The 24,356-nt window shown below is 51.3% G+C and overlaps 1 protein-coding gene and 1 pseudogene across 2 annotated transcripts; one reads left to right on the top strand and one right to left on the bottom strand.

Annotated features, from left to right (window-relative positions):
* Window positions 1-855: 855 nt before the first annotated feature.
* Window positions 856-2,631, top strand: LOC144148437 (uncharacterized). The gene is made up of 2 exons (XM_077679972.1): window positions 856-2,240; window positions 2,298-2,631. The coding sequence occupies exons 1-2, from the start codon at window positions 856-858 to the stop codon at window positions 2,629-2,631; spliced, it is 1,719 nt and encodes a 572-aa protein (XP_077536098.1).
* Window positions 2,632-12,963: 10,332 nt separating this feature from the next.
* LOC144149106 (eukaryotic translation initiation factor 4E-1A pseudogene) lies at window positions 12,964-23,955 on the bottom strand (annotated as a pseudogene). Its single transcript, XR_013318185.1, has 2 exons — window positions 23,822-23,955; window positions 12,964-13,996 (listed from the first exon to the last, which is right to left on the bottom strand). The product of XR_013318185.1 is annotated as a eukaryotic translation initiation factor 4E-1A pseudogene (transcript).
* Between the last annotated feature and the right edge of the window lie 401 nt (window positions 23,956-24,356).

Genomic DNA, 24,356 nt, shown 5'->3' with positions numbered 1-24,356 from the left:
AGCCGCAACAGCTGCCAGCCCAGCTGGTCGCCGTGCATCGCGTTCCGCCTCGAAGCGCAGGGGCAGCGAGAGCAGAAGGCGTAGCGTTAGCCGTAAGCGATCACAATCACGTGACCGCGTGAGTTGGGCCGATGCAGCAAGAAAATATGCTATGAAAGCACAGGGGGGTACCACCGCCACCACCTCCAATGCCACCGCAACCACCAAGACCGTAGGCGGAAACAACAGCACGACGAAGGAAGACGAGGCGATGAGGGTGTTGAAAGAAGTCAACGAGGAACTCCGGCGCAAGAACAACGAGCTCGAGACGACAGTCATTAGGCAAGAGGCGACAATCAGCAAGATGGCAAAACAGATCGCGGAAATTAAGAAGCTTCTGACGACCCGTTCCACCAATAACGAAACGCCTCAAGTAGTGCCATGTGAACCCACACCCAGCAACAGCAGTGCTGTACCACCGACATCCGCAGCGAAGCAACCGGCGCCCAAGAGACGAGCGATCGAGAAACTGAAGGAGCGCAAGCTCAACGATAGGGTGGACAACCTGGAAGACAAGGTCGACCAAATCGAAAAACACCTTGACGGCCTCGAGGACTATATTAAGACAACCTTCACTAAGATGATTTTCGACAAGTTCACCGACATCGACCAGACATATCAGCAGCTAGTGAACGCCATACAGCAAATCACAACGCAGCAGTACAATCACCAACAATCATGGCCGCTCCATCAACAGCAACAACAGCAGCAGTGAAGGGTCTGGTGACCTGGCACTGGAACTGTAACGGTTTCGCTAGCAAGAGGGCAGTCTTGCAGCAACACATAACACAAGTAGCACGCAAACCTGATATAATCATGATACAAGAGACTCGCACCGACGCGGTATCTCTCCCCGGTTACAGGGCTTACACCACGTCTCCGGAGGTCACCGGCGGTAGAGGAGTATGTACATTGGTTCGAAAGGGAGTCACCTTCATCGAACACGAATTGGACAAGAGTAAAATAGAATACACTCTCATCGAGGTCGTTTCGGGCAAGAAACACAAGAACAGCACCTTTCTTCTTAACGTCTACAGTAGCCCTTCGCACAGGGAACAAAAGTTCAAGACACTCCTGCACAAAGCCAGCACCACGGCGGGGACCCACAGGCTCGTCGCCTGCGGGGACTTCAACGCGGCGCAGCCGGCATGGGGATATAGCAAGCAATTGGCCAAGGGGCGAGATCTGTTTCAAGACACAATAGACCTGGGCTTCACCCTCATCACGGACCCGACGGATCCTACGAGGATCAGAAACTCCGTGGCCAGGGACACGACGCCCGACCTCACGTTCGTGAAGAATGACGAGCAGGGCAAGATCACCTGGCGCAACACGGGGTCCGAGCTCGGCAGCGACCACTACATCGTGGAGGTCATCATACCGGAGAAGGTCAACGCCTCGGAGGACACCAGAAAGCACAAATTTACTGATTGGGATGCCTTCCGTAGCCTGTTACCCACGGAGGAGGAAGACATCGAGAACATAGAAGAATGGTCGGCCCTCATCGCGGGGAAGATCACGGAAGCGACCAAGATCATAGAAACGGACGCACAGGTCGACAAGATAGACAGCCGCCTGGCGCACTTATTCGAAGCGAAAGAATCCATCTTAAACAGGTGGAAGAAACAACGGTTGAATCGGCGACTGAGGAAGAAGGTAGCAGAGCTGAATCGCGCCATCGAAGCCCACTGTCGCGTGCTATGCACGCAACAGTGGAATGAAATCTGTAGCGCTGCGGATGGGCAGATGCATTGCGGCAAGACCTGGAACTTGATGCGGCATCTGCTCGACGAGACTAAAACCAAATCCCATCAACGCGACCGCCTCGCAAAGATCATTCACAGAGCAGTCAAGGAACACGGGGAACCAGAAGTAATCAGACACATCGACAGCAAGTACCTCCCGGTCACACCCACGGACAGGCATCCCGAGTACGATGGTCAAACCAACGAGAAGCTCGACCGCGACATCAGCGTCGAGGAGGTGCGAGCGGCCCTGCATGACCTGAACAGCAAGTCGGCGGCCGGCCCGGATCACATCTCTAACAGAGTGCTCAAGAACCTCAGCGATGCGGCCATCAAGAACCTCACCGGTTACTACAACAAGTGCTGGAGGGCGGGGTCACTTCCCCAGCAGTGGAAGGCTGCCAAGACTATCCTCATCCCCAAGCCGAGCAAGCCACCGAACACGGACAACCTCCGGCCCATCTCGCTGACATCCTGCGTGGGCAAGCTGTTGGAACACGTCCTCATGTGTAGGTGGCAGGACTACTTGGAGGAGTCGGGACTGTACCCCGCCACGATCATCGGGTTTCGGCGTTGCCTTGGCACCCAAGACGCGATGATTCTGTTGAAGAATGAGATCATTGACGACAACCTAACAAAAGACACCAAGGCCATCCTGGGGCTGGACCTGCAGAGCGCCTTCGACAAAGTGAAGCACTCTGCGATCCTAGCCCAGGTGTCCAGACTCAACATGGGCGCAAGAACCTATAACTACATCAATGACTTTCTGACAGGTCGGACCACCGAGCTCTGCGCCGGCTATCTGCGACTCCAAGAGAAGAGGCTCGGCAGTGTCGGGACCCCCTAGGGCTCAGTCATCTCGCCGTTGTTATTCAACCTCGTTATGATCGGGGTGGCCGAGCGGCTCTCTCGAGTTAAGGGGGTCCGGAACACCATCTACGCCGATGATACCACTCTGTGGGTTACGGGAGGCAGCAATGGTCACATCGAGAGCACGCTGCAAGAGGCCGTCGACACTATCGAAGACCAGCTAAACGGATCCGGCTTGATCTGCTCGCCGAGCAAGTCGGAGCTGGTGGTATTACCACCGAAATACGTCAGGCGAAACAAGAGCGAACCCAGGGACTACGAGGCGATAAAGATCGTGACGAGTAGCGGCCACGTGATCCCGGAGGTCGACAAGATGCGGGTGCTCGGCATGATTATAGACAAGCGTCGCGGCAATGGCGAGACCGTTGCCCGCCTTACAGCCAAGATCACCAACGCAGTGCGTCTCATCAGACGGGTCGCCAACCGCAGCGCCGGGATGAAGGAGGAGAGCCTGATTCGGCTTGTGCACTCCTTCGTAATCAGCCACGTCGCCTACATTGCAGCCTTCCACAATTGGATGCAGTGCGAAAAGAATAAGATCAACGCCCTGATACGCCGAGCGTACAAGGCAGCGCTCGGGCTGTTCGAATGCACAAGCAGCGACAAGCTCCTGAGCCTGGGGGTACACAATACCCTCGAGGAAATTGCTGAGGCGCAACGGTCCGCGCAGCTGGAGCGGCTCTCTACGACCGAGACCGGTAGGCGCATACTGCAAGGCTTGGCCTTCACGCCTGCGGCGAGGAAGGCGAGCAGCGACGTTCCTGTCCCGGACGAGACCCGGCGTCGGATTCGGGTAGACCTCATCCCGAGGAACATGAATCCGGAGTATAACAAGGAGAGAAGAGCGGCGAGGGCCAAGGCCCTCATCGACTTGTACGCCAAGGACGAGCACGCAAGGTTCGTGGACGCGGCCGAATACCAGGGAGAGAGCGAGGCGTTCGTGGCTACCGTCATCGAGGCGTCGTCCGGCGCGACGAGGGCGGCGGCGAGCGTTTGGGTCCGAGAGGCGTGCCAGGCGGAGGAGATGGCCATTGCCCTGGCCATTGCCGACCCCGGGTGCCAGACAGTGTTATGTGATTCGAGGAGTGCAGTGCGGAATTATGCCAAGGGCAAAGTGTGCGGTGAGGCTGTGCGCGTTCTGTGGTCGGCCGACCTCGAACGCGAGAACAGGTGTATCAAAATCAAGTGGTTCCCGGCGCACGCGGGCAACGATGCGTCGGACAAGCACGACAACCACAACGAGACGGCACACGCAGTGGCGCGAGCGCTAACCAACCGCGCCGCTGCAACCGACCGTCCACTGTGGTGTAGCGCCAAGGACCGTTTGACGACGTTCAACGAACTTACACAGTTCTACCGCTTGGCTCGAAGGACTCTCCCACCCCCGCACCCGGGGCTGAGCCGAGCGGAGGCGGTGCTGTTCAGACAACTGCAGACTGGGTCCTTACCCACCCCAGTGTTGATGAAGTATGTGTACCCGCAAGCGTATGTGAGTGATGTGTGCCGCGTGTGCCAGCGGGAGAGGGCCACCCTGACGCACATCCTATGGGACTGCACCAAGTTCCCCGACGAAGCGTCGACAAGTACAACGATTCCGCCGCGGCTCGCGGCTGCTGCGAAGTGCTACGATCAAGAAATCCAAACCTGGGCCGTCCAGCAGGTCTCGGCGGCTTTTGAAAGACAAAGGCCGAGCGAAACCGCCGGGACGTTGCCCCAAGGGCGACCGAACGCGGGAGTAGCACGCGCCGTAGTCAAGTAAAGACCACCCGCTGAGAAGACGTAGAGGCCCGCGTCGCGGCGCCATTTAATGGTGGTGTCGCTCTGCAGGTGACTACAATGAAGTTGCTTCTATCTAACCAGGAAAAATTGGGCCCATCTCCCCGCGAGGGGGACTCGAGCAAATGCGTCGCATAGGAGGTGGGTGTATTGCGTTAACGTTTAGTGTTTGGGGAGTTGGTGGTAGTGAATGCGTTGTATCAGCAGCTTCTTGACGTAGTTTGAATGAGTCAAGGATATAAGGCGCGTTCGTAGCCTCCCATTCCGTGTCGACTTTGTGACGCAGTGGGTAGAGCACCATGTACATTGCGTTCCGCCCGCAGGGTCGAGGGATCGAAACCAGGCGCCGGATAGTATTTTTTTATATAGTGTAGGGGGAGGGGTGCGGACTACGACTACGGACGTCAACGCGGGTTACATCGTGAGTTACTGAAATGCTCTGCATTTAAGGGGCGCTGTGGTCGCCGCCGTGTTCGAAAGTGCCTCGCTTGGGCTCTGTGTTTTTTCGCCTCGTGCGGCGAAATTCCTCGCCCGGACCCTCAAATCTGCTATTCATCGGCGTCGGAACCTTAGAGGATTTACCTGGGCAAGTTTCTTCGGATATTTCTTGCATTTCCTTGGCGAAAACCCGCAGTCTTCACCGACCACGCCGGAGCTAGGCTTAGCGAATGGGCCTAGCTCCCAATGGCCGTCATGGAAGTCACCGTGGAGGGCGAAGAGATTCACCCTAGCGAACTCGACGATGCAAACTGGGCCCAAATACGCAGGCGACAACGCGCCTTCAACGAAGCGAAAACCGCACTACAGAACCCGCTTCCGCTGAACGAACAGCGCGCTCAACAACCCCGCAAGAGCCGACCGGCTCGTCGAAGCCCACCGATGACACAACTGCCGGAGGCGGATATCAAGGTGGTCCTACGGCCCAGAGGAGGACTAAACCTCAAGTTGGTGGCCCAAGCTTCTCTTGCCGATGCTATCTTTCAAGCAGCCAACGTCCCCCGAAACCCGACTGACCAAATTCGGGTCCACCATATTTCTAATTATCTCCTAATCAGCACCCCATCAGAAGAACGAGCCCAGAAATACGCTGCTATCCAGTCACTCACTGTCAAGAACAAATCCTATGAGATGGCCACGCATGTCTCCGCGCCAGCAAACACGGCCATGGGTGTCATTTTTAACATCCCCGAAGAGGACACACCGGAAGAAATTACCAGCAGCATAGTAGAATACAACCCTGACTTGCAGATCTTGGAAGCTAGGCGTCTCGGAAGCTCCAACAACGCACAAATCCTTTTTCACGGCACCAAGGTCCCCTTTTGGATCAGATACCGGGCTGCCACGTACCGGTGTAAGCCATTCAGACGCAAGACAGAAGCATGCATCGCGTGCTGGCAGCCTGGGCACCGTCAAGATGTGTGCCCAAATTCAACGCCCACTGCCAGATGTTCCAAGTGTGGATCAGCTGACCCTGTAGAACGACATAACTGTGTTCCCAAGTGTGTGGTGTGCGAAGGACAGCACATCACGGGTTCCGCCGACTGTCCCAAGAGATTCCAGCCGCGACGAAAACAGCAAACATACGCTCAAGCCGTCGCAGAGGGAAAGACGGACACCTTTGGCGCACAAGACCCCCGTACCGGACCAGCCCTCCTCGAAAGAAGAGAACGATCAAACACTCCCACCGGAAGAAGAAACTCGTCTAAATCACAAACCCGCCACCAGTCAAGAAGAAGCTGGTCCAAGTCCCAGTCTCGACACCAGTCAAGATCCCCCTCAGCTAATCGGCAGAGAATCCCGCAAGCAGAACGGGGAAGATCCACCTCTGCCAAGAGCACGGCCCCGGAAGCAACCCAAGACAAGCAGCCGGGCGGCGACAAGTCGGTAAGCTTTGCCGGTGCTTCCTCTCGCTGCTCCTCAACTCCACAAAATCCACCCCCATTACCCCCCGATCTAGCGAAAGAACTAGCTAACATCAGAGCCGAAATCATGCTGCTCAGGCAGGAAAACCAGGCCTTAAGACAAGAGAACAGAACACTCCGAAGTCAAATTGAAAATTTACAACACGACGAATCAGGGTCGGCTCCGCCGGCTGCTAAGAAGCGAGCAACCACTGAAACAGTCTCAGCGACAGAGAATACCGAAGCAGCCCAGCTAAGTGATCATGAAAGGAGGTTCACCATATTAGAAGGCAACGCCTCATGGACTAGGAAACACATAACAGAGTTCCATAGCGAGTTGAAGGAAATACAGAAAAACTACTGCACATTACATAACAATATGGGAACCTTGCAAGCTGCCGTAGAATCCCTCCGAGGAGAGCTGCACACTTGTATGCAGGGTTTTTTAAACACAGTAAGCAACCCCGCAGCGCAGGCACCCCAAATAGATAACCAGTATGGCCAACAATTCTAAAAGAGAACTCGGGACCGTGCGAGTCTGGCAGTGGAATTGCCGAGGATTTAAACGGAAAAGGGGTAGTTTACAATTGCATATACAAAGCCTAGAAACTCCTCCTGAAATAATAGCACTACAGGAAACAGGCACAGTAGTGAAGTTGCCAGGCTACAAAGCCTTCCAAAACACTGATGATCCCAAAACGGCAGTCTTGGTGAACAGAAATCTACCCGCCCATAGAACCCAATTCGACAGCGTAAAAATTCCCCATGACTTTATAACAATCCTACCGAAAAACAGAGGAGAAACCAAACTCTTCATACTCAACTTATACAGTGCTCCGAAAGCTACAGACCATAAATTTAATCCCTTATTTTCACTAGCGCGTAAAGAAGCTGGACCTCATGCTCTCATCGTAGTGGGGGACTTTAATGCACATCACACGGCATGGGGGTACCCAACGTGCAACCCTAAAGGACGAGACCTCTGGAATCAGGCACAAATACATCACCTCACGCTAGAAACAGAAGTTAACACGCCAACCAGAATCGGCAATAGTGTACAGAGAGATTCCACCCCTGACCTCACATTCACATTACACATAAGGAAAGCCACTTGGAATGTGACAGACACATCTCTCGGTAGCGACCACTATATAATACAGACTGTACTGACGCTAACACATAAAATCACACACGTTCCTAGGCAGAAAACTCTCACAAACTGGGACGACTTCCGAAAGATCCGCGAGTCGAGCGATGAACCAAATAGCTTGGAGAATTTAACAGGCATAGATCAATGGGTCGAACAGCTTTTGAAAGATGTAAAAGCCGCCACAAGAAACCTGGATCTGGAAATACCATCTGAAGCTGTCGACCCACACCTTAACCATCTGTGGGAAGCCTACAAAAGCATACAAAGAAGATGGCTAAAAAACAAAAGCAACCGAAAACTCAAAATTAGACTATCTAAACTTCATAAAGACATAGAAAAGCATTCATCGCGCTTATTTCAAGATCAATGGGACCAAATTTGCGATCAAATGAAAGGAAACATGAGCATGAGAAAAACATGGCAGCTCCTCAGACATCTCCTTGACCCAGATCACAGCAAAACTGACCAAAGACACAGGCTGACTAAAATAATTCAGGCTTTCCCAGGCACTGACGGAGACTTGATAGAACAGGTCAGAAGAACCTACCTCTCCTCTGGAACTCCAAAATCCCTCCCCCAGTATAGCGGGCTACCAAATCCTCTGATGGACAGGGAGATAACGGAGGCAGAGGTGCGTGCGGGAATAATTAAACTTCGCTCAGGGTCGGCCCCTGGCCCAGACCAAATAACCAACAAGATGTTGAAAAACCTAGATGACGAGTCGATTAGTAACATCACGAAGTTTTTCAATCAGTGTTGGAAAGAAGGCGTCATCCCTCAGTCATGGAAACACGCGAAAGTTGTATTTATTCCGAAACCGGGCAAACCCTTAACTCTCGAACACCTAAGACCGATCTCGTTAACCTCATGCTTGGGAAAGCTAATGGAACATATCATCCTAGCAAGACTGACACAGCACATACAAAATACACAGCAGCTCCCACACACAATGATAGGCTTCAGGGCCGGACTGTCTACGCAAGATATTCTGCTCCAGCTATCTCATGACATTATAACCCCTTCAGAGTGCCTAGACACGGCGGCAATCCTGGCACTAGATCTTGCCAAGGCTTTCGACAATGTCACCCACGCTGCCATCATGGAAGGGCTAGAATCAACTAACCCAGGAACTTGCACATACAACTACATCAGGAACTTTCTTACAAACAGAACTGCAGTACTTAACATAGGAAGTGTCACCTCGAACACTATTTTACTTTCAGACAAGGGCACACCGCAAGGGGCAGTGCTCTCCCCGCTCCTCTTTAACCTGGCAATATTAAACATTCCCAAAAAGCTAAGCCTGATCCCTGACCTGAAATTTAGTCTATATGCAGACGATATCACTCTGTGGATGAGAGGTGGTAGTGACGCATACATAGAGGAGACTCTGCAGAAGGCCTCACAGGTGGTAATAGAAGAAGCAGAGAAGGCAGGATTATCATGTTCACCAAATAAGTCTGAACTCCTTCTAATCCCCCCTAAACGAAGTAAACAGAAACACCCGGACATTAAAATACACATTAACGACAATCGCATTCCAGAGGTCTCATCATTAAAAATCCTGGGCCTCCAAATTCAGAACAACAGGGTAAACACTAAATTCCTCCAGACAATCGAGAGACATATCAACCAAACAATCGGTCTGATTCGCCGAATTTCAAACAGACGCAAAGGTTTAAAAGAAGATGAGAGGATCAGGCTGGTACAAGCATTTGTCATCAGTAGAATAAATTATTCTTTACCATATCTAAACCCAAGCACTGCAGAACTCAACAAAGTGAACCAGTTAATCAGAAAAATATATAAATCCGCATTGCACCTGCCCCTGTGCACCTCCACAGCCAGACTCGAGGGACTAGGAGTTTACAATAAAGCCGAAGAACTTATTGAAGCCCACATGTTAAATCAATATGGCCGATTATCCAAAACCCCTACAGGAGTACACATCCTGCATAATTTAGGTATCAAACATCCTGCTAAACAAACTGGCGCACTCCCGATACCGCATGACACGCATGCAAACCTGATCATTAGGCCAATCCCAAGAAACATGCATCCCCTACACCACGTAGAGCGAAGGGAAAAAAGAGCTCGAGCTCTTCAGACAAAATTTGAAAGCAAACCCAACGTCGTGTATGTTGATGCAGCTGAGTATAGACACCACGAGGCCTACGCGATCGCCGCAGTAAACGCCGAGGGGTCCCCTTTAGATACCGCAACTGTCAAGACCCTCAGTCCTGAGACAGCGGAAGAGGCGGCGATAGCCATAGCACTTTCACTGCAACCCACCCCAACCACAATAATCTCTGATTCTAAAACCGCAATTCAAAATTTCGCTGCCGGCTTAATCTCCAAAGCAGCACTCAAAATTTTGAACCGAAATCCCCCCTTGTCCCCCGTAGAACTGGTCTGGACACCGGCGCACTCTGGCTTCGACGGAAACGAGGCAGCTCACGAAATGGCCCGAGGCCTCACCATCCGGGCGGGAGCTAGCCTGTATCCAAACCACGGAGCCAGATCTGCAAGGGACAGACTAGTGTCTTACAATGAAATCACGCAACATTACCGCCTCTGCCGCCGGGTCTACCCTCCGGCTGAAAAAAACCTAACTAACGAGCAAGCACACATCTGGCGCCTCCTACAAACAAACGCCTTCCCAAACCCCGCAAGGCTAACGCACATTCACCCGTCAATATACCCCACACCTGATTGCCCCCTATGCGGCGCCCCAGCCAATCTACCTCACATAATGTGGGCCTGCCCTCAAAATAGCTTTCCCCTAATCACATCCGAGGAGCAGTGGGAGGAGGCACTGCGTAGCCCGGACCCAGGCGTGCAAACCACCTTGGTCACCCGAGCTACCGACGTCGCCGCTCGGCTCATGCCTGCGGCCACGAGTATCCTCTGACCTAAGGAGATGCTCAATAAAATGTTTTCTCTCTCTCTCTCTCTCTGCATTTAAAACAGTTCACGTGCGTCCGCCAGACAGTTCGCGCTACAGACGCCCGGTTGTAGCCCGTGCTAACGCGTTCCACTTTGGGAGAAATCTGAAAGCCTGCGGACAAAACGATCCGGGCCCGTCAGTCAAGCATGAGGAAGACGACGGTTGAGATGGATACGACGATGACTACTACTACCACAGTGAAAAGCGACAACGTAACCTGTCAATAAACAATTTTAAACCTTATGCAATGCGTGGTGGCGTGTCCTTAAGTGCTTATATAGAAACAAATCGTCCAGCTTTGCTATATATGGTTCAACACTTCCGCGACCTTTAGAGCAAGCTTCGCCAATTTTATCATTCTCGCGGGACGAAATTGGTGGGAGGATAGACTTTACCCCAAAAGGCGTTCCGATAGTGGGTGGTAAGCGCTGCAGGGTCCCTTTACGTAGCAGCAGAGTTAAGTGAGTTACCAGGGGTATGACTGCGCTATACTGGCGCCTCGAATGCCTACGAACTAAATGCTATTCGACTGAAATGCGAATGCCATGATGCTCCACTGGGTTTTTCAACGGGGTTCGGTTCGAGTGTGCTTCGAGGCCATTCAAGCCGAATGCCCACATGCCTTCGAGACGCAAATATTTATACTCTCGTTCCCATACCTTGGAGGAACTTACGGAAATTAAAAATTAATACTGGGAATTCAAAAAATGAGTAATGAACATTCTTAGCTAATGGCCCGTGATATTGATTTCTTCGGAACTGAACAAACTGCTTCGAAATTTACTGATATACTCTCATTACAGCAAAGGGAGAGCGCAGGCTTTGAAAGCGATTCGCAATTAGTGGAAGAAAAAATACTGCCGATGACGATATTTTTAACGCGAAAAATCACCAAACCTTTAAAATGCACCTATAATGTACGAAAACAGAACTTGATGGCATCAGTGAACTGCATGGCAGCGGTGAAATGTCAAATCTTTCATCATTCTCAGCATCATCATCAGCCTATCTACGCCCACTGCAAGGCAAAGGCCTCTCCCATTATTCTCCAATTATCCCGGTCCTGTGCTAACTGCGACCAATTTATACCCGCAAACCTCTTGATCTCAACTGCCCATCTAACTTTCTGCCGCCCCCTGCCACGCTTGCCTTCTCTGGGAATCCACTCTTTACCTTTAATGACAAACGGTTATCCGTTGGTCATTAAGCTTTCAATTGCCATCGAAATCGTAGTGAAGCACGGCTGATTCCGAATGGCATTCGAGGACTTTCGTTTAAAGGGGCCATTCAGCGAAAATGCGTTCGGTTGATCCGAAAGATTGCCTCGTTAGAATAACACTGACACCACCTTTAACGAAATCTCTACTCAAATAAGTTGTATAATTAGGGGAAAAGAGAATGGCCATGCGAACCATTAACTCATTTCTCGTACTAAACCCAATGACGCATTATGGGCAGCTGTGCAATTGGCTGGGGCCTGCAAACGCATGTTAGGCAGGGTTTATAGCTTGCAGAACGACCTATTTTCGCTTAAGCTTAGTGCCTACTCATTTTATAGCAGTAAGAATGGTGGGGTAAACAATGAAATTTACGGAAGTACACGTAACCATTGAAACACCAGTGCGTACTGCTGTTGGTACTGCGCACACTGCTTGTTATAGCTGCACATAAGTGCGGCGGTTTGGGGTTGTCTCTCATGACACTGGCCGATTGGCGTAGGCCACATTGTCTTACGTGACCCAGTTTGTCAAGCGAACACCATGTTTCCTGAACGATTACAACCAACCGTAGCAAAAGCAAGCCGTGCGCAAGTACGGTCAGAAGCAAAGCGAGGGCGGTCAGCGGTCTTGGGTAGCATGGTGGCGCCATCTAGGTGTACTGACGGTAAACAAAGCGTTTCGCAGTCCGCTGCAGACTGAACCACGGGACTGGACAGCGTGAGTTGGTGGGAGAATCAAAATTTAAAGATTAATTTCTCACTGAAGAAGCATCGTTTGATGACGGACAAATGCTAAGAGCACACTTATACAACACCACATCTTTCTTGTATTTTGTCTGCGTGGCAATTTCACGTCGACTGATGGTCGGAGCGAATGCCTTTGAAATGCCAGTGTAGCAGGGGTACAAGTTCTTTTGAATTAAACGCGGTTGCATTTTCCCTTCGCATTCGGTTCACCCCAGAGTTCCTCTACATAGCTCCCGCAGGGAGCTATATAGAGGAACTCTAGTTCACCAACCATCCCCGGCGATGACGACGAGCATGGCAACACTCTACCATGGTTATTCCAGAATTCTTTTTTTCAGCTCCAAGCCGCGAGTAATGCGGGGTAGCAGGGCATCACGGATACTCTCTGGCTTGCCCAGGAAAGACGTGCGAAGGCCCTTTTAGACGTCCGCTCCTTCAGGGCTCTCTCGGCAGTTAGGGTGAACTTGTCTTCGTACTCATGAGATCCAAGCTCCACCTCTGGACACGGATAGAGATTAGGTTTCAATAAACGTTTATTTAAAGTAAGCCAAATCAACACGCAGGTCATCAAATACGATAATGACATCATCGGTGAAGGCCGTGTTGTACACCTCTCCTCTAACGGCCTCGTGCCCACTGCGCTTTGTCGGATTTGTCGCCCTCAGGCCTTGTACTTGGCCTTGATCTCGGCTCCGTCCTCCGTCCGCATGATGTCGGCGTGCGAGCGGTACGGGATCAGGTTGCGCGGGTGCAGCTTGAGCTTCTCCTTGAGCGTGCGGCCGATCACGAGGTTGGCAACCTCGCGGCTGCTGTCCGTCGTCCACACAGCGATCCTGTCCTCCTTGGAGCGCACCTGGACCACGGCTCCGCACACGTCCCCGCTGTGCTCGCCGAACTCCTCGGCGACCAGGCAGAGCAGGACCTCGAGCCAGTCGCCGTCCAGGTCCCTGCGGCTGCGGTCCTCGGCGAAGAGCCAGTGGCCGCCGTCTCTGTTCCTCACGTCTTCCCACGAGGGCTCGATGCCGTAGCGGAAGAGCGCGTAGTCGCAGCCCCGGCGCAGGTTGCTGGCCGGCTCGATGTGGTTGTACAGCGCCCAGAAGTCCTCCAGGCTCTGGAAGGAGGTCACCTCCATCAAGTTCTCCTCCCAGGTGCGTCGCTTGTCCTTCCGGTAGTACCACAGGCTCCAGCGGTGCTGCAGCGGGTGCGTGTTGCGCGGACCGCGGGCGACCACGCGCGACATGTCGGGCTTTTGCCGTGGACGTGCTCCGGAAGTCAGGTGCGATGCTTGTGGATCATCCTGGCGCTGGCCTGTCTCCTCAGCTTCCGCCGATGAGGTCTCGACCGAGTGCTGCTGACCGGCCTCCGCTCCCAGGGGCTCGGGTCGCTCGCCGCTTCCGGCATCCGCTACGACTGACTCAGTGGGCTTGTCTCTTTCGACTTCCCCTGAAACGGGCTCGAGCGACTGGTCCTCTCCGGCATTCGCTCCCATGGCCTGCAGCTCCGGATCATTTAGCCGGGTTTCCCGAACCGCTTCGACCAAGTCTGGGTTTTTCTCTTTCGGCTCCATCTTGATGCTACGAAGTGTACACGCCAAAGCAGGCCCTGCGTACGTTGTAAATATGGACAAGGATTTAGAACACACTTTAATTTTTTTCAGACTGTCAATAGCAAAGGCAATAGTAGCGCAGTATACTTGGATGGGTGCTGCTTCGCAGCAATTTTCAGGGCTAACTAAACACATTTCTCACTGATCCAGGAGTTTAAATGGCCCCTATCCGGGAACAGACGCGCGCTCTGATAAGAAAACATCAGAGCCCATGTGTCTGAGTTTGCTTCGCTCCTAATATACTACAAATTCAGTGCATGTCCCAACACTATGAACCTCCCATCCTTATCCCAACCCTAACTCTTTTTCAGTGGGTGGCGGCGCTGACCAGCTCAGATCCCGGCTGCCAGCTTTGGCTGGTGAATGTGGCACGGCTGGTCGACAACTGCCAGTGGGTCCGGGACTGATGCCACTCCTCCCTGGTCTGGAGTGACCGCAATAACAATGGATGTGGAACATGTTTTATTATTTCTCTCTGTCTCTCTCTCTTCCTTCCGAGGTTCTCGCTTTTTAGGCCTGCACCCGGGGTCTAAGCCGCCCATAATAACCTCGGGAAGTTATTAAAGTTCCTAGAGTGTTTTGTCACATTAAGCCTGCGGAAAGCTTGTTCAAGAGGACTGTGATTTGGGCGAGTTGGTGAATGTTCATGATTGACAATCCAGCGCGCGAAAACACGGCACAAAAAAGAACGAGAGTTAGACAGGACAGCGCTGCACTCACAACTGATTTATTTTGAAGAAAACGTTGGTCATATATACGTGGGAGACTGATCTGTATATATGACCAACGTTTTCTTCAAAATAAATCAGTTGTGAGTGCAGCGCTGTCCTGTCTAACTCTCGTTCTTTTTTGTGCCGTGTTTTCGCGCGCTGGATTGTCAATCATGAAAGCTTGTTAACTGGCTCAACAAAAAAACTCGTTTTACAGAAGGGACCTGGAAAGCGGCAACGAATATGCGTATCTTCAAATAAAGTATGCAAGGTTTGCCGTAAATAATACAACAGTCGCTCGGCAAAAAATGTTCGGAGAGTCTAGATATTTTTCTGCCGAATACAAAACTATACATAGTACTAGCGAGTCGCCCGATGGTCGAATAAGCAAACTAGCGATGCAAACAAAACTATCAATAGTATTTTGTCGATGGTCGAGTATTGCTAGATTATCATTTGTACGCAATATTCACAGTCAACTACAGTTAATTACCCGTAAGGATTCCGTATTGTGGGCTACTCAAAAATGATCGCTATTGTACTCAAGATTCGGCTATAATAAAGTCGTGAATATAGATAGGCAGCCAAGAACGAACCGAGTGCCCCTGAAATGTCTCCATTTCAATGCAGAACGCCAATGAAAGTTTAAAGAATTAAAATATTTATGTTTTAGGACGTCTACTCGACACAGTTCAGCTGTAAAAGAAGTCAAATTCTGAATCAAAAATCCACCCCCGACAAGAAATTCGCTTCTAAGACCAAAAACCGACATCAAACTGACGCTTACGGATCAGAGCTAAGCGAATTTTCGCTCACGCTCGATTCAAGCTGAGCAGCACAGAAGCAGAAAGCGTCGGGTCGTGTGCAGGCATGCCGTGTCTGCTCAATGATTCCCACTTACAATTTCTGCGGGGCTACTGCCAGGCGAGAGAGCACGACTAAAAGAAATACGATACACTGAACAGATATGACGATATATCTCGTTGTTTCTTTTGATATTTAGCCGCACAGTTCACCCTCCGAACAGATGCATCGTGGTGCGAGGAGACGTGTTTCAAATGCATTCTGTTCGGACATCCTCCGGAAGAGGCCCGATAGTGCGTATATAGTTGGATGATTGATTGTAGGGCTTAACGCGCCGACGCAACGCAGACGAAGAGGCGCGCCGTAGTGGAGGGCTCCGGGTTACTTTGGACCAACTGGGGATCTTTAACGTGCGCCGAAATCTCGCACACACGGGCGTTTTTGCTTTTCGCCTCCACCAGAAAAGCGGCCGCCGCGGCCGGGAATCGAACCCGCGACCTCGTGCTCAGCAGCGCAACGCCTTAGCCACTGAGCCACCGCGGCGGGTTATAGTTGAATGAATATAGTTTTTTACCAGTAAAAAAAAAGTAAAGAAAAAACTCCGCGAGTGGATATTCACCTGCTGTGCTACCTGCGTGCAATATGGTTCGCCTCCACTGCATGACCCAGAACGCGCAAACTGTACTACCTGACAGGACCAAGAAGAAGAAGAAGAAAGTGATTGTTGGGGGAGGGGGGAAGGGGAGATAGAGGCCGATAACTGTCTGGCGTTGACACCTCAACCGGCCGAACGGAAGGGAGGAGGGGGATAGTAAAAGGGGATGTGGGGGGTTAGGGGAAGAGAAGGCATATTAATTATAGTAAATGCTACGTGGGCGGGCTTGAGGATAGTAATTTAAGAGGTGAAATGTGGGCGCGTGACATTATAGTAATTTAAGAGGTACAAGTAAAACTGACTGAAGCCAGTTCAACGCCTGTAAGCGGAAACAGCGGAGCTGACTTCGGCACGCGGGCGGTCACCTCCCGCAGAGGCTAGGGTCGCTCACAACGCCAGTCTCCGCGGTATGTACGTGCTAGAAGCTTTTTACCCACGGAGGTGTGGTAGTTTATGGGTGGACATATGTGGGGTGATAGTGAGCCGCGTGCCCCGGCGCACGAGCCGAGACCGCACACTGGACCGCCGTCGCATCTTCTCGGGAGTTTGAAGTTTCAAGTTTATTTTAAAACATTGGAGTTTTGGGGGTGCACCAGGCGAAAAAGCGGTCAGCGACCACTTGAAGCGTGCCTGGCAACCCGTATACACAGCAGCTGTTTCGCAACGGCAAAACCATACACACGCTAATATATACAGTAATACCTCGTTAACTCGAAGTAGTAAAAACCGGGAAATATTTCGAGATAAGCGGATTTTCGAGATAAGCAAAGTTGCGTGAATTGCCATGAAATATCGAGTTCTTTGCACAAAAGGCGCTACTACTTAGCAGCTCTTAAACAACAGCTTTAAATCTTGCTTTTCATAAAGGTTTTAAAGAGAAAAACAACATACAGGAGACGTTCACGGGCTGGGTTTTGTAGCACTGCAATCTTAATTATCAGAAAAGAACTGCGTAACGCTGGTCTGCTTTGCGGCCGCACTCGGGCCTATAGTAAGAAATGCTCTAGCTGCTTGACGGAGTTGACGCATTGCATTAGCCGATCTTCCCCGCCGCTGCACTCAACCTTATTTCGCAGCGAGCCTAGCAAATTCTCCGTTTCGGCATATGTAGGCACCTCTCAAGGAGGTTCGTCATCATTGCCCCCGTCTTCGCCGTCCTTTTGTGGCTATTTCAACGATTTCGGCGTCCGTAAGTTCTCCTGTCACGCGCTCATCCTGTTGTACCTCTGCGCATGTCTCTACCATCAAATGACGCGCCACGAAGTCGATATGCCTCTAGGCTCAGACTTCACGTTTAAGGAAAACATCGGCTTTGTGATAGTCGCGGCTAAACGAGAAAGAAATCGAGGGGCTTATGCGCGGCAGCATAGTGCGAATCTTGTGAAACGGTACGCGGCGGCGAAATTTTCGTTCCCCTCTGTCAAGATTTCGAGATATCCGCAGTTTGACCCAAAAATACTTCGAAATAAAGGGCACCAAACACATAGGGCGTATAGGAAATGGTTCGGTGCCGCGGAAAATTTCGACTTAGCCGATTTTTCGAGATATCCGAGTTCGACTTAACGAGGTATTACTGTAATTAAAATTAACAGATGCATACACATATAAAAACACACCAATGTTTACGAACAACTATCTATACGTGTACACACTATTACGTATGCTCCTGGCACTTCTAGGCCTGCAGTAAGGGTCCGGTGGAAGGCGGCGGTGGGCGTGTACGACCGAAGGAGTACGGCTCCTCACGATACGGCCCCTCAAACCTTTCGTTTGACCACAGCAGTGGTATTTGGCAATTTCGGCACACGGGCGGCCACCTGCAAAAGAGGCGGGGGTCGCTCATAAAGCCACTTTCAGCGGTACGCACGTACTCGAAGCTTACCCAGTGAGGTCTGGTAGCTTATCGGTGGATATATAGGTCGTATTCACTGGCGTGGCGCGCATGTCGGCAACCATAAGTGTCGCCTTACGAACGGCGACGCGCAGGCTTCGGCATGGCGGCGCACGCGTGAGGCAGTCCCACCGAGCCCAAATCATTACCTCGACGTTAACTTTTGTTTCGCGCACGGTCCTACAGCCTACCTGTGCAAAGCATGATTAAGGAGCCATGAAGAGAAAACAAAAGTTTGTTTTATTCGAAAGATTAGGTGTTTCATAGTACCCCAAGCGCTTTCCCGGAAGTAAATGATGCTTTATTCACTGAGAAATAAGGCAATTTAAGCCAAAATTTTAAATCTCCCGCTAAATTGCACATTTCGTGACGTGAAGAATGGCGTCATACGAGCCGGTCCATGAAACAGATACTTAGTATGTCGACTCCATATGGCACCCACACGCGGGAATCAAACAGGAACCGAAACTCGTGCCGAAACCCAGACGGCGGCCATTTTAAAAATACTAGTAAAACCTAGTGCACCCGCAGCCCCAGTCATGGAATCGCCTGATCCGGAGAACAAAACTCTCGCTGAGAAGCTCGGGCTTGCATTTAACAACCTCACACCACTTGAACGCTCAATGCTTCTAAGTGCACGAGCGGCAGGAGTTGTGGGATACGCGGATGGACCGGAAAGCGACCATTCCGCGATAGCCACAACAGACGAACGCCCAGCCGTCGGCACCGCTGCCTCGTCAGCCCCGTCGCGACGGACGAATACACTGGTACGTATGTGCCGTATTTTTATTACAGTTAATAATACTTCAATTTAAGTAGCAGTATCGCTTATGCCAGTTGGCCGGTGTCGTGTATGGAAAGCCGTTCGCGCGAGCTCTCTGCTCCGACCAGAAAGATACGAGCGTCAATGCGCGGTGTGTACGGTATTTTTTTTCCAAGCTCAGAGCGCTTTCACGGCGATTTGACGAAGTCGGCGACGAGCGCCAGCATTTCCCAGGAGTGAGCTAAGGTAAGTATCCCTGCCGTAATCACTTCGTCGGAAACGAAGTGAGCCCACTCGTACTTCCTTTAGCTCCCTTTCTCCTCCGTTCGCAAAGTTCACAAAACGTAGCCCCTTGCTTCGCCGAGATTCGTCCTTGGGCAGCTAATGAAAGAAGATCTCCTCACCGGCGGGGATGTCGCATTCCCTCGACGATTTGCCCTTACTACATGGGCATTTCAAGACGCAGCAACGAAATTCCATTGTGAAGTACTCCAACACACTGAAGTTTTCAGTGGTTGTAAACTGGAAACGAGCTCGTAACGACAGCAGCAAGCCAACACCATTCCGAAACTTCTGCGACGACTGGCACTATCTCGTCGCTGCTTGCTGTTCCTTACTTCCCTCGTTTCTATTTTGTTGGTAGGCGATATGACGGCCAACCTCCTGTCAAGGGATTAAGATACCAAGCAAGGTCGCGGCTGTGCGTGCTGGGACGGTTCGTTGGCCCCGAAGAGCCTCGAACCCGAAAATTCGTCTGCGCGACGGTGGCGACGGCGAGACGTGGAGTTCGGCTGGCGGTAGTTTCGTACGCATTGGCGTACACGCTTGCGTGTTTATTCGGAACTTCAACCGTTTACTCCACCATTCTTACTATCATAAAATGAATGTGCAGTATGTTTAACGGGCATACTATGCAAACTGGTAAGCCCTGCCTAACTTGCGTTTGCTTTTGCCGGCCTCCGCCAATCGCAGAGAATTCTCGTGTGATATCATAGGTTCTGTTGCGGGAAATGAGCTGGTGGGTCGCATGGTCATTCCCTTTTTTCCTAATTATGTGGCTTATTTGAGCGAAGTTTGTGTTAAAAGTGGTGTCAGTATGGTTCTAACGAGGCCATCTTTCGAATGAACCAAACTTATGTTTTCTCTTCATGGCTTCTTTAAAGTCGTCGGCCAGCTGCCTTGTTTTGGCATCTGCCCCAGATTGCTCAGCTCTCGGCGAGCGCTTCGACTTCGTCGCTCGTACACTCGCCGATAAATGTCTGTGCTGGTCTCCCAACTAACAATGCACTCTCTGCTACGCCGCTACGCTACCGCCGCGTGTAAATCGGCATGCGCGTGAACCTTACAATTTTTTCGGAAACATTATTTACCTTAGTATTGAACGACTCTGCCGTGGGCAAGGTGCGGGCATACATGTGTCGATATCCGTACCCGCAGGCAAATGTGCTGCAGCGTAGGCCATTCATGCGTCGTGCCGCTCTTCGCAACCGAGGCTCTGTCCCCCGGTGGTTATGCGGAGTTCTTTAGGGCAAGGAAAGCGTTACCACACAATCTTACTGCTATTACTATGTCTGTTGACGCCACGGCCGAGAATAGGGTGGTAACGGCACCGGCGACGGACGCCGGGGCCAGTTTTTTTTTTTTAAGCAAAGCTTTACTACTTTCGTCCAGCGGTTTTGCGGAGTATGCGCAAGTTAACCTTCTGACCGGAGACATACCCCCAGCGATACGCTCCTCGAAGAGCATCGCGTGATTCGCCGGGCCCGCTGTCGGCGCTGCTCGCAAGGCCCCATTTCAAAGGGGGGACACTGAAGTGAACTTGTCAAGCTCCAGTTTTTGCTTGCACTGCGTAGACTGGCTCAAATTACCACACTTTTCATCGTTTATCCGGTTGATAAGTCGATAATTATTTTATAAAGCCCGAAAGAAGAAAAAACTACCGTGCGCGGTCTGCGGCGGCCGCACCAACTAAAGGCTGTGACGTCGGGAGGAGATGCACCGTGATAGGACGATGTCCAAGATTAGCATTCAAACAAGTTTCGGTTTCGGTTCTGTAAAACAACATACATCCCACGTTTTCGTTGGATGGGCATTGTCGATATCTCAATAACCACCATACCACGCATCTGCCATGTTGTCGGCTGTAAAATGCATAAGATAAGCCTCCCAGGACGGCTTGGAATCGTAGCATTCACTAGCTGAGGCCTACGCAGTGCATGAACGCCCTCCGCGTCCACGCAGACGCTCAAATACATGCGCTTTTCCCCCATATTTGGAGCTTTCCTCACTCATGCCTGTATCGTAAAAAGCGTGTTCGCACCAGGCCAAGGGTCCGCTGATTCTGGCCTGTGCCCACTGCCCGCAAGCAGTCGGTGCTTATGGCAACAGCACGCCAACGAGAACTCGCTAGCGCGTCAGTGTCAGTCTGCGCGAGTTCTGCGAACTCGCTCGTGGAGCAGTGAACGTTACAGCCCAACAATGGTTAGCTCAGTATAGAAAACATCGGCCGAAAACGAAAAAATCAACTTACAAAAAAAAAAAAGCACCCTCGGGAATTAGAACTTGCGACTTACTTGCAAAATATCAAACCTAGCGCTTTAGACCCAACGGCTTTGAGCCGTGGTCGGTAATACAGCTAAATCAAAGGTTAATCAAGAGAAACCAAGACTCAACCAGACTAAGCCTAGCTTTTGTTTTGCATATCCAAGGTTAGCTGAGCTGAGCCGCTTCGATTTTTTTTTCTTTCTGCGAGATGCGGACGCATGCGCAGACACGGTGGGCGCTTTCATGGCGGTTTTCAGTGTAGCCAAGAGAATTAATCGTCCGCTAAACCTTCATGTGAGCATCATATACAGTGTGGGGGCCTAGCGCCGCTTGTCCCGCGCACGAGCCGAGATCGCGCACTGGACGGCCGTCGAGGCAGTGGCGCCATCTGTCGGCCTAGCGGAGTTCCTTCGCCTGGCGTTACGATCGTCAATGGACATTGCGAGTCTCAACAGCTCCGCTTTTAATAATGAAAACACTTGTTTTATCTGCAGCGAGAGGCGACTCGAAACCGAGAGAAACGGCCCTTTCAACTCATCTCCCTCACCACAGCGATATCTTTACTGGCAACGTGGAACCCGCTGCGGTGGCTCAGCGGCTAAGTTGTGCTGGTGAGCCCAAGGACGCGGGTTAGATCCCGGGCACCGCGGTTGCTTTTCTCATGGAGGCGAAAAATGAAAACGTTCGTGTGTCGACATTTCGGGACGCACTAAGTATTCTCAGGTGGTCAAAATGAATCCGGAGCCCTACCCTACAGAGCGCCTCATCCCCAGGTGTAGCTTTGACGCGTTAAGCCCTACAATCAATCAATCAATCAATCAATCAAATCAATCAATCAATCAATCAATCAATCAATCAACGCGGCCACTTAGCTTTCCCTGAAGTCACAAGTTTTTGTCCCAATTCCATACCCACATAGCTATTAAAGGCTGCATAAATAGTCCAAATAAACGCTTGTACAAACGCCCCTTCCGGCTGCCCACCACAGCGAATTGGTTGATGGATGAAAAAACGACGTAAATATCCAACAAACCAAATGAAACGACGTCCATTTTAACGCGGACCTGTTGGGAGGCTCGAAAAATGCGTTGATTCCCGTAACGCCAGGCGACGGTACCCCGCTGGGCCGACAGATGTTGCCACCGCCTCGATGGCCGTCCAGTGCGCAATCTCAGCTCGTGCGTCCTGGCACGCGACGCGAGTCCACCTTCCTACCACCGAACATTCGAAGACCTACCTTCCAGGCACCCGTGGGTGATCTTCGAGTACTGCATCGAGTGGCGTTGTGAGCGAACCCCGTCTTCGCGCAAGGAGGCTTGCCAGCGGGCCGAAGTCAGCTACGCCGTTTCAAATTTCGCACGAGTGCAACTGTTTTTGTTTATTTGTATGTTTAAACCGAATGCGCTAAGCCCGCCGGGGGAAGCGGCGCACGTTTCGTTTGCGAATTTTTAATTACACCGACAAACATTCAAACAGGTACGGAAGAAGCCTTTTCGCAAGCTCTCTCCTTTTGCCAAGGGTAAGGTTCTCATTTTCCAAAGTTTATGTTTAGACAGTTCCAAAACAAACAAACTAAACCACAGATGTTACGCACCTCAAGAGAAGGGGATATATGGTCGACGAGAGGTTTTCTCCGCCTTGCAAGAACGTTAGAATAGCGGTATAACCACGTAGTAGTAGCAAATCGCACCATTGTATGAGACAGTTGCAGCAAAACACAGGAAAAAAGTTACTTAGCGTCCCACTGCCTTCAAAATACAAGTTACAGCTTTTTCGAATTCATCTAGCCACACAGTCAAAACGCGCGAAGACGCACACACAGCAAGCATACCCTCGCGCCAATAAACACAAACCTACTACTACTACACACAGCAATAACCGCGAGAACATACGTATTCACAACAACGTCCCGAGAAAAACACCGGAGAACACCCGCAAGCATACTGCTCATCGGTCGACCTCAACATAAGCGCCCACGGTGGAGGAATAACCCGTTCCACTCGACGTCATCTGACCGCGTCGACACAAGATGTGACGACTAGACCAACGCGCCCGCACGTGGCAACGCAAAACCGTGCGCGACGGTCATGGCAATCTTTATCCACCCCTTTAGAGCACGGCCAACGCGGCCACAACTTTCAGAACAAGGCTGCAAGAGAGCACGAGGAGCTAGAAGGAATTCAGCTGCCGAACTCCCTACCGGCTACTAAATCCACGCAGTTGCAGGCACTGCACGTGTCAAAACGACGCGGCATCAAGTCATTCGCGCCACCATCCATTATTTGCGCACATGCATCGGACGCGGCCACTACTGCAAACACGCCGCGTCTCGACGCGAATCTACGGCGCTGAAACGCGACGCCTTCTCAGAAATACAGTCACATCATACAACTCTTCCCACAACAGTACCCACAGCACGAATAGCGAAAGGAACGATCAATGAAAACAACTCACGTCTGTTAGAGTTGGTCCAACGAAGGCCGGCGTTGAAATACTTCGACGGAGCTCACAGAGCAGGGAACACCAAATTAGTCGCAGAGCGCCGGCTTCCTCGCGTACTTCTGAGCACGTGACGTTTGGACCAATCGGGTCACGGCACGGCACCGCGGCGCTTGCTGTCGCGCCTTTCGGCTGCACTCCCCTCGCTTCGAAGCGCCGAAGCGAACGCAAGTCGTTTCTCTTCGTATTCCTTTCTTTTTTTTTTTTTTTGCACACTGCCCTAGCAAAAGAGCTACTATACTACGGCTGTTTTATAACCTCCTGAATTTATTTTCCTTCTTTTAAAAGAATGAGCTGTGCGTCTTTTCCCATGGAAGAAACGTGGAGTTTTCTGTAGCATAAAGAACGTTGGATATCAACCCGCCGTGGTGGCTCAGTGGCTAGGGCGCTGTGATGGTGAGCCAAGGACGCGGGTTCAACCCCGGCCGCGGTGGCTGCTTTTCGGATAGAGGAGAAAAGCGAAAATGTCCAAGTATCAAGATTTAGGTGC

This window comes from Haemaphysalis longicornis, unplaced genomic scaffold, assembly GCF_048455015.1.
Source record: "Haemaphysalis longicornis isolate Haplotype H1 unplaced genomic scaffold, Haemaphysalis longicornis Haplotype H1 scaffold_8, whole genome shotgun sequence".
Classification (NCBI taxonomy): Eukaryota; Metazoa; Arthropoda; class Arachnida; order Ixodida; family Ixodidae; genus Haemaphysalis; species Haemaphysalis longicornis.
This window is presented reverse-complemented; position numbering and strand designations above follow the sequence as displayed.